The sequence below is a fragment of the Magnolia sinica genome, chromosome 8, assembly GCF_029962835.1.
Source record: "Magnolia sinica isolate HGM2019 chromosome 8, MsV1, whole genome shotgun sequence".
In the NCBI taxonomy this organism is placed as follows: domain Eukaryota; kingdom Viridiplantae; phylum Streptophyta; class Magnoliopsida; order Magnoliales; family Magnoliaceae; genus Magnolia; species Magnolia sinica.
The window spans coordinates 63,806,455-63,817,747 of NC_080580.1; the positions used below are offsets into that span (position 1 = coordinate 63,806,455).

General features: G+C 40.5%; 1 protein-coding gene across 1 annotated transcript; it reads left to right on the forward strand.

Annotated features, from left to right (window-relative positions):
* Positions 1 to 327: 327 nt before the first annotated feature.
* Positions 328 to 3,447, forward strand: LOC131254283 (receptor-like protein 7). Its single transcript, XM_058255275.1, has one exon. It carries the CDS (start codon positions 328 to 330, stop codon positions 3,445 to 3,447), a length of 3,120 nt encoding a protein of 1,039 aa, XP_058111258.1.
* The last annotated feature ends 7,846 nt before the right edge of the window (positions 3,448 to 11,293 follow it).

Genomic DNA, 11,293 nt, shown 5'->3' on the forward strand with positions numbered 1-11,293 from the left:
AGCATTAAGCATTCAACCACTGCTGTTTCATATGGTGTGGTCCAACTAAGATTAGGATCTGCCTCAAATTTTGGCTCATGCCTTAAAATCAGCTGGAAAAATGGATGGACAGCCTGGATAAAGCACATACATCATGGTGAGTCCACAGAACATACGCAACACCACAGTATACGCTACACCACAGTACGGTTGTGGGTTCTTCATGCTAGCTGCACTACGTAACCCGAGTCGGTCATTTTAAAGCTCCTCTCTTCGTTCCATCCCTCTTACGACCCTTCTCTCAATCTCTTCATCTCTCTCATGACCCGTCTCTCTCAATCTCTTCCAATGAGATTCCAGCTCTCTCATCTCTTCCTTCTCTTCTCTCACATTTCCTTCTTCACCTCTCCTGGTATTGTTTCAGCTCAATGCCTCGAATACCAGAAAAATGCATTACTACTAATCTTCTCCAGTTACTCGGCCCTCCCATCTTGGACATCCAACGGCTCCGATTGCTGCTACTGGGATGGCATCACGTGCGACAATGCCACCGGTCACGTGATCTCGCTTGACGTCACCAACCGCTCCATCTCCGGCGCCATCAATTCCTCTACCCTTTCCAGCCTCTCTAGCCTCCGATTTCTCAATCTCTCTTACAATAATTTCAATTCTCCCATCCCACCCGACCTAGACTTGCTCTTGAATCTCACCCATCTCAACCTCTCCAATTCGGGTTTTACCGGCCAAATCCCAACTGCAATTGCTCGCATGAACAATCTGGTCTCGGTCGATATATCCACCCTTTATTTTTTCAGCCTTACTTCTCTCAAACTAGAAGAACCGAACATCCAAACGCTCATTCGGAACCTGTCCGGATTGAGAAAACTCCATCTCGATGGTGTAAACATCTCTTCTGCAGTGCCCGAGTTCTTATCGGATTTTACTAATTTGACAAGCCTCAGTCTCAGTTATTGCCAGCTGCAGGGAGAATTCCCTGCAAAGATATTTCAATTGCCCAAGTTGGAGATTCTCGACGTATCGACCAATCCATTTCTCAATGGTTTTCTCCCTGAATTGCCTCGGGAAAATGCTTTACGAACATTGATAGTCACGGGCACCGGATTTTCCGGGGAGCTTCCACATTCCTTCGGTAATCTCAGGCATTTGAACATATTACAGATTGGTTCTTGCAAATTCTCTGGTCCAATCCCGTCTACGGTGAGCTACATGAGCGAAATTGTTCATTTCGGCCTTTCATCCAATGGATTTACTGGTTCAATTTCGAGTCTGGGAAACCTGACCAAACTCATTCATTTGGACCTTTCAAAGAACAATTTCACTGGCAGGATCCCGTCGCTCAAGAATCTTACCCAGCTGGTTCATTTGGACCTTTCATGGAATTCTCTCAGGGGTTCGATTCCACCTCTGGATTCGTTGAGGAGCATCACGGATATAGCCCTTTCTTCTAATAATTTAACGGGCACAATCCCGAACTCCTTTGGAGATGGACTTCACAAGCTAACAGTTCTGGACCTGCGGAGCAACTCACTACATGGGAAGATACCCTCATCTATGTTTACTCTTCCATCATTGCAGAAGTTGCAACTCAGACAAAACCAACTCAATGGCCAGCTCGATGAGTTTGCTAATGCTTCATGGACATTGGAGACGGTTGATCTGAGCAACAATCAGCTGCAAGGTCAGATTCCACAGTCACTCTTCGAACTCGTTGGTCTTAAAGTACTCGATCTCTCATCCAACAAGTTCAACGGTACCGTGCAGCTAAGCATGCTTCAGAATCTCAATAATCTCTCGTGCCTTGATCTTTCAGATAACAACTTGTCAGTCGACACTCATGCGACCGATCATTCCTTTCCCCAGCTTGGAAGATTGTATTTGGGTTCCTGTAACCTAACAGAATTCCCAGAATTGTTGAAGAAACAATCAAAGATTGGGTTTCTGGACCTTTCCAACAACAACATCTCCGGGGAAATACCCAAGTGGCTATGGGAGATTGGAAATGGGTCTTTAAATTCTCTCAATCTTTCTTATAATTCACTGACGGGTCTCGAACAACCGCACAATCTATCATCTATCAAAAAGTTGGGCATCCTCGACCTTCACTCCAATCTGCTGCAAGGATTGATTCCGCTTCCGCCTCCATCTATCATGGTCCTAGATTACTCCAACAACAGCTTCACATCAGGCATCCCGCCTAACTTCACCAACTCCCTCAATTTCACCACTTTCTTTTCAATCGCAGGCAACAGGATCAGCGGTAAAATCCCTCCATCTATCTGCAATGCAAATTGTTTGCAGGTCCTTGATCTGTCTGATAATAAGTTGAGCGGCTCGATTCCAGAATGTTTGGGTGAGATTAGCAGTGTGCTCAGCGTACTGAATCTTCGGAAGAATAACTTTACGGGTATTATACCTGAGATTTCAGGTGTGAGCTGCGGTCTAAGGACACTGGACCTGAATGGAAATCGACTACAAGGGCAATTGCCAAGTTCCCTGGCTAATTGTAGACAGCTAGAGGTTCTTAACGTTGGAAACAATCAGATAAATGGCCCTTTCCCGTGCTATTTGGATACTCTATACAAATTGCGGGTTCTTGTTTTACGGTCCAACAGATTCAGTGGTGCTATTTTCCCGCCCCGTAATGGCTCCTTCCAAAAGCTACAAATTATGGACCTCTCTGCAAACGGTTTTTCAGGTAATCTACCTCAGCACTTCTTCAAAAATTTGCATGCCATGATATCAGGGAAGGAGGATGAAGACCCAGGCCTCCACGATCAGATCAGCAAATCCAGATTGGATCTAACCACGCTGTACTACCAGGACACAGTGACGGTCACATGCAAAGGGCAAGATATGAAACTCGTGAAGATCTTGACCATCTTTACATCCATAGATCTTTCGAACAACCATTTTGAAGGCGAATTTCCGAAGGAGATAGGAAATCTCAAGTTGCTCTACATTCTTAACCTGTCACGCAATGGGCTTACAGGCCCAATTCCAGCGTCGCTTGGGAACTTGACTCAGCTTGAGTCATTAGATCTCTCTCAAAACAATCTTTCAGGAGAGATTCCTCATGAACTGTCAAAGCTGACATTTCTCGAAGTGTTGAATCTCTCCTATAACCAACTTGTCGGAAACATACCATTTGCCAATCAATTCTCAACATTTAACGATGATACCTACATTGGAAACCCAAGATTATGCGGGCCACCACTGACAAGAAAATGTGGAAATACCAAGGCACAACAACCATTTGCACCTAACAATGTGGATTCTCGGTCAACAAGACACATCAATTGGCAGCTCATATCAATTGAATTGGGCTACATTGTGGGAATTGGAGCTTTCTTTGGACCACTCATTTTATGTAGGAACTGGAGAAGATGGTACTTCAAACAAGTGGATATGACATTGGCATATTACCACGACAGGCATAACGTTTTGTAAATATTAAAGTATTTCTTTCTGTTATAGTATTTCTTTCTTAAATTTGATTATATGAGCCTTTTACCAAGCTGGGCATTATTAGAATGCTCTAGCTTTTAGGAGTGCTAAAAGGAGTGTAAGTTGAATAGGCACTGTAAAGAAGATGAATATAATTAGCTATAAGAAGGAAGTTGAATAATTGAATTGTATTGGTCTAGGCCCATGTTGGAAGCCCATCTTGGATGGCTGAACGCGGGACATGATTTTCACATATAATTGATTATTGTAAAATGAGTGGCTTAGGGTTTCAATCCAAACTCCACGTTGTTTGCAATTCTACTCTCCCTCTCAACTCCATTGCTTCTTGATTGCCATCGCTGACTGATGGGCTCCCACTCAGCCCGCTGCTTGCTAGCCACGTTGATGGCCCGCCATTCATTGTCATTATATCAATGGATGGTGCTGTTTACACTAGGGATAATGGGAGCTTTTTATTTTTATTTTTATTTTTATTGTTGTTTTAGTCATCCCTACTAAAATTCCTACATAACTGAAACTTCTGCAGCGCTAAGAGTGAGATAGTGGATGGTAACTGTACATCTAGTGGCCCTTAGCATATATGACCATTGTTTTAGAATGCTCACTCATTAAATGATCATGCCCATCACTTTTTTTTCTAATGAAAAACGAAGGTCAGTATCATTGTTGCTTTTTTTTTTTGGCTTCATATATAGGTCACCCAACTACCATGTTTAGGATTGACCTATAGTATGCTTTTCAAACTGTTTCCCATGGTTCGAAAAGCATACTTTTGGATGGTCAAGATCGTTTATGCATAATTAGGTCTAATCAACAATTTGATTTATATATTTGTTAGAGCACATTTTGAGTTGCTTATTATTACGCAGAATTGCTTTTTTTAGGCAATTTTAACCATCCCATCCATGGCTTGGAAAAAGGATGGAGGTTGAAAATAAGGCCAAATCGTGGATCGATGGGATCTTCCTGACAGCATATATTTTTAAATGACAGGCTGTGACATGTGTTCTAAGCTTAATTGACAATTCAGATCGGTTCATAGGACTAACCTAGTAAACATATTGACATTGACGTTGGGAAGAATCGTGATGAGGTCTATCACCATCTTCCTCAAGGATAAGTACCCCAAATCAATGAAGCTCTCTTGATTACTCACGGAGTTTTCTCAAATCCACAAGGTATAAAATAGAAATAATTTTTAATAAATTTGAAAATAAATTGATTGATGATAAAAAATGAAATTACAATCCTTTAAATAATGAGTTCAAACCTAGGACGGAGTTTTAGACTCAAAGTCCAACTCAAAACTCCCTAAAAATGTGACTTATTATAAATAGTAAATTTACTATTTATAAACGGTCATAATTTAACAACCCGATATTTTGGGTGCATGTACACACACAGGCAAATATGTACACTTACGTTAGCTTAGGCATACATGTGGAAATCCATCTCAAAACCCACCTTTTATGTGTGTTCATAAAAATTGACTATGCATCACCTTATATATAGATTAGAGTCCTAATAACTCAATTCACACTCGTATTCATCAAGTGGATCACCTAATTATCAAAACAAACTATTCAATTTAAAGCTCATAGTGTACACTTCAAATTCATTAGTTTAGTTGATACATAGGACTTGCACACTTCGTTAAAGACCATGATTAAGTAAGAGCCGTTAAAATAAATTTTAGTCATCATTGAAAATCATTGGTCAATATTGAGCTCATTAGATAGATCACGTCAAATTGAAGTGGGACGTTAAGTTTCACCCAAATCCGACGGTTCAAACTATGGCCATCTACGATCTAAAATTTTGAGTATATATGAGGCTTAAGGAACCCAAAGTATCTGGACACTATTACTTTTCCGGTGAATTATGTCCTCTTTCGTACATTAAATAAAATAATAATAATAATGATAATAAAATGATAAAAGAAATTTAAATTTAAATAAAACAGGATTCATATTTGGATGCATTGCCACACACATTAATACTATCTATAATTCTCCCTTTCTTTGCAATGTTGTTTTTGCGGTGAATCTAAACTACCCATCGTCTAGACATTTTTTTTGGTGGATTTAAACTATCCATCATCTGGACCAACGATCCAAACTGTCCAATAGGTGGACCCATTGATGTGCTCAAAGACAATCTTCCAACACTAGCCATACCAAAGTCCCAACCACACATTAAACTGTCAGCAAACTAAACTACACCATCCATCCACCGTTTTCAAATTTTAACCATCTGAACTTCGATGGCCATCAATCCAAAGTATTCATTAGTGAGGCCACCTGACTTACAGATCTACCAACCGGGCTATCTAAATGTCTAAATGAACCATTCATTAGGGATATCATAGGGTATACATCGAAACTACCGGTTAATTTTTACATAGGATGTCGGTAGACATTATTGTAAGACCCGTATCCTAGACCGTCCTATTCCGTAGGCTTCTGCGGTCCTCTCGGTCGAATTCCGGCAACCCTCGACCTGTATCCGACGTTTGCGCGCAATCGTAAGCCGAGTCCTTCATGTTGAGATCGACTCGACACGTAACTCGTACCTTAGCGACCGCGTCGTCACCGCGGTTCTAACGCTACGACTCGCGCACCAATTTGATACCCGAGCTTGAAGATATGGGTCCGCATTCATTCTGAAGAAACGCCGCGCGTTGCGAATTTCGAGAGAATCTCTACAACATGTCACATCCATCAAGTCAAGTACATTACCCAGACCCCATGCCACCTCACCCTATCTTAAGTACAAATGACCACTCCCTCTTTTCCCATAAGTCAAACTCTCTCTCCCTACCCATCACTCTTTTACCAAAATTCAAATAAGCCCATACCATCCATATCCTTTTCTTACAACACCCATTCCACCCACCCATTTTTCATCCCATCACTCTCTCTCTCTCTCTCTCTCTCTCTCTCTCTCTCTCTCTCTCTCTCTCTCTCCATCTCATTCCATTCCAAGCTTCCATGAGAGGAAATCTCTAAGGAGAGAAGAATGCAAGAGGGGACCCATTTTCCTAACCCCTCATCCAACTATCCAACCCTTCAAAATTCATCTCACTCCCATAAAAAAGGAGCTTAAGAGCCAAGAAGTCCAAGGAGCCAAAGAAGGAGGCCATAGGTGGGTGATTCACCATTGATTTTTTTTATTTAATGGCCCACTTGTGGTGGGACCCACTTTGATGTATGTGTTGTAATCTAAAGGGGCCCATAGTGGCGGGGCCCCTCCATCTCGTCTCTCTTTCCCTCTCTTCTTCATCTTTTTCTTGTGGTGATGATGAAACCATGTGACCCATCTGAATGGACCCCACCATGAAGTATGAATCATATCTATGCCGTTCATGCGTTGGACCCACCTCGATGGACTGTCCAGCAGACGGGATTGCTGCCCGTCCGTCTGGACAGGCCGAATGAAGAAATACACAAGTATTAGCTTGATGGTGGGCCACGCTGCCGTGGACCCCACTCTGACCTGATGTACATGATAGTAAATCCAAGACATCTAGACTAGTGGGCCAGAGCCACTGGACGTGTGTAGTCCAGATCGTCCAGTAAGGCCTGGACGTTGGAGTGTGAATGCATGTAGTTTTTTTTTTTTGTTGTTACACATATATATAATATATATATTTACTATATATACATGTATGCATGATATGGTGGGCCCCACGTGGGACCCACTTGATGAGAAATGGATTGACTGGTGTGTCTCACACCAGCTTATAGCTGCTCCATTGCAGTGGCGAGTTCGGTGGACCCACACATGATATATGTGATTCATCCATGCTGCCTTTCAACACCGTCCATTGCTGGACGGTGTCATGTGGGGCCACCGTGACGCATAGGTTTAATCCACACCGTCCATTAACGATGGGACCCACCCCTGATACGTTTGTACCTGACCGTCCATCAAAGGACGTGCTGATAGGTGTCCAGCAGTTGTGGGGACCACCCAGATATGTGTGTTATATCCCATTGTCCTTTGGACGGAGGGGATTACCTGGCTACACAGCTGCTATATCTAGACATCAGTGAGTGAGTTCTGTGGATCTGATTACGGAGTATGTGTCCAACCGTTCATCTGCTACGTGGGACCCACCTTGCTATATTTGCTATCCACGACGACCAGATCATCCAGACCGTCCGTTAGACGGACATCCAACCTCCTGGACGATGGACGTTGGGCTCCCTTTTCAAATATAATATTACATTATGTTTTTATGAATATGTGTGTATATATATATATTATACTAATATAAATGATATTATATGGTGGGCCTTACGTGGAACCCACCATGGTACATGTGCTTTACCCTGCTGCAACAGCAGCCAACTTGTGGCATGTATAGTATATCCACTCCGTCCATCTGACCAGATGGCGTGGACCCCACTACAATGCACGTGCTTCGCGTCTAGCACATCCCAGTCGTCAGTCCATTGGTGGAAACCACCCTGATGTGAGTGTTTTATCTGCACCACCCATCTGATGAATATTAGGACCGTCCATTACGTGGGACCCACCTGATCTACCATCCACACACCAGTTGTATGGCTGTGTATCACGTCAGCAAGTTTATGTGAGGCCCACATATGAGGCATGTGTTGTATCCTCAACGTCCATCCGTTTGGGGACGTGGACCCCAACCTTGATGTATTTATTCTATATCCACTCTATCCATCTGTCCCGGGGTGGTGTGGGGCCCACGTTGATGTAAATATTGTATGTCCATGCCACCCATCAGTCGGGCCACAATATGATGTATGTGTTTTATCTATAACGTTTATAGGACGGTGGGCCCTACCGTGGTGTATGTATTTTATCAACATCGTCCAGTTGGGACGGGACCCACCTGAGGTATGTTTTGTGTGCACGCCGTTCTTAGGATGCGGTCCACCGTGATATATGTTTTATCCTTGCCATCCATCAATTCTTAGGCCCACCTGAAGCATGTGTTTTATCAGGTTCAATTGCTGGTTGATTGAGGCTTATTGTGAATGTATGAGGCCTATCGTGAGGTGTGTGTTGTATACACACTATCCCATCTTGCAGGCCCACCATGTTGTATATGGTCCATATTCATGTTGTCCATTTATTCTGAACCGTATGGGCTGTCCCATCAGGCCCATTGTGACGCATATGAGGCTGTTGGCGTGGCCCGTTGATACGACCCACTAGATGTATATGAGGCCCGTTGGTGCGGCCCATTTGAGGTATTTGGGGCCCATTTGGTGAGGCCCGATGTGATGTGCTTGGGGCCCATTTGATAAGGCCCGATGTGACATATGAGGCCCTTGAATAAGGCCCGATATGATGTATTGTGGTCCATTCGATAAGGCCCAATATGATGTACATGAGACCATTGTGTGAGGCCCATGGTGATGTATGTGAGACTCTTGTGCAGGGCCCATTGTGATGCCTATGAGACCCTCGTGTGAGGCCCATTGTGAAGTATGACCCGTTGCATTGTATATATGAGGCTCATTTAGGATATGTGAGTCCACCAAAATGAGTGTGGAATGTTTATGAAGCTCATCCATTTTCTTAGAAACTATGGACCTCATTATAGGATAAGATCCAAGTGGGTCATACCCTGGGGCAATAGTGGTTAAATGTCCACCTTGATGGGCAATGATGGTTGAAAGTCCTCATGTGACCTTCCCTTAGGCCTTTGGTTAGTCTCACAACATTCGCTTTAATTACATTATTTGCATTGTATTTCTTATTTTAATGCTTTACTTGTATGTATTATATTAATTGTATCGTGCACGAACCATTATGGGTTCACTTACTGGGCTTGGCAAGCTAACAGTTTATTGATAGAAAAACCGTAAGATGGAATTGAAGCAAATATAACGACTTAAGAGCAAGAACATGAAGCCAAACCAATGGATGATCCACAGGATCAATGACCGTATTTAACTGAAGACGAACTTACTTCATTGGATTACTAGAATAATTAAATGGGACATGTGTTTCCTATTATTATTTTATTTCTGTTTTAAAATGACTTTAAATTTAGATTTTATTTTTATTTTTAAATAACTTGATGATTCTAATGACTTAACAAAAGTCTTAATTTAGTTTCTTTTTTTTTTTCTTTTTGATGTGTGGTGATGAATATTTGTGAATGGATTAAGTTGATATGAATGTATTGATAGAGGTTAATGGGAACATAGAATTTAGATTATATTGTGCCTCTATTAAATAATGTGACTCACTAGTTTAAGTACACTAAGTGTATAAGTCATGAACCATAACTCAGGTCTGAGGGTGCACACTCAGTACTTGAATTTCAGGGCGTGACAGAATGGTATCAGAAAGAGACTCATTTTAAACTTATTGTGACATGTAGGTTATGCTCCCACAAATATACATAATTGGTAAATCCCCTCTAATTAGAAATTGTACACTTAGGATTCCCTATTTGAATATTGTGTATTAAGGAGAATGTAGAAAAGAAAAAAAAAATAGAATTCCTTGTTCATTGATGTATGTACAAAACTACGTTAGGATGTTTCCATATACTCTGATTTAATAATATTTGAACTGTAAAGTTATATTAAAACATTAAATTTCTCAAAGTCCTACTAGACAGAAATGGACAGCAGTAGTCACTCTAATTATAAAATTCATAATTATAAATATAATTCTGATTAAGGTGATTCAAAAGCCTACTTGTAGGTTTTTTTTTTTTTTTTTTAAGTCTAGGTTAATGAAGAAAAAGAAAATATTTAGAAAAATCTGAATTTGATATTAACTACATTGATTTGAGGAATTAGTGCATTCTAGCCTCAATTGTTTGTTTTAGGCAGATTTGATCGTAAGTATTTTTTAAAATATTTATAATTAGCGGAATAAGTTAAAATTTTACTAAGACAGTAAAATTATAATAGGATCTTCAAAAATAAATAAATAAATATAAATATAAATAAAATTGAACCTACTGAAATCTTAAGGTATAGGAAAATGTGATAGAAAGCCCAAACTGGTGCACAGTCCGTTCAACAGGCAAGGTTTATTTGTTTCTATTATTATTTTTTTCATTTTAACAATTACTCCTAGTTAATTTAACATAATTATAATTATAATTGACAACTTAAATGAAAGCACTTCTGAATCTCGAGGACGAGATTCCCTTCTAGGGGGTAGAATGTAACAACCCGAGATTTTGGGTGCATGTACACACACAGGTGAATATGTACACTTACATTAGCTTAGGCATACATGTGGAAATCCATCTCAAAACCAACCTTTCACGTGTGTGTTCATAAAAACTGACCATGCATCACCTTATATATAGATTAGAGTCCTAATAATTCGATTCACACTCATATTCGTCAAGTAGCTCACCTAATTACCCAAACAAACTATTCAATTTAAAGCTCATAGTGTAAACTTCAAATTCACTAGTTTAGTTGATACATAGGACTTACACACTTCGTTAAGGACCATGATTAAGTGAGAGCCATTAAAATAAATCTTAGTCATCATTGAAAATCATTGGTCAATATTAAGCTCATTAGATAGAGCACATCAAACGGAAGTGGGACGTCAAGTTTCACCCAAATCCGACAGTTCAAACTATGGCCATCTACGATCTAAAATTTTGAGTATATATGAGGCTTAAGGAACCCAAAGTCTCTGGACACTATTACTTTTCCAGTGAATTACGTCCTCTTTCGTATATTCAAAAAATAATAATAATAAATAAAATAAAATAAATAATAAAATGATAAATGAAATTTAAATTTAAATAAAACAGGATTCATATTTGGATGCATTGCCACACACGTTGATACTATCTATA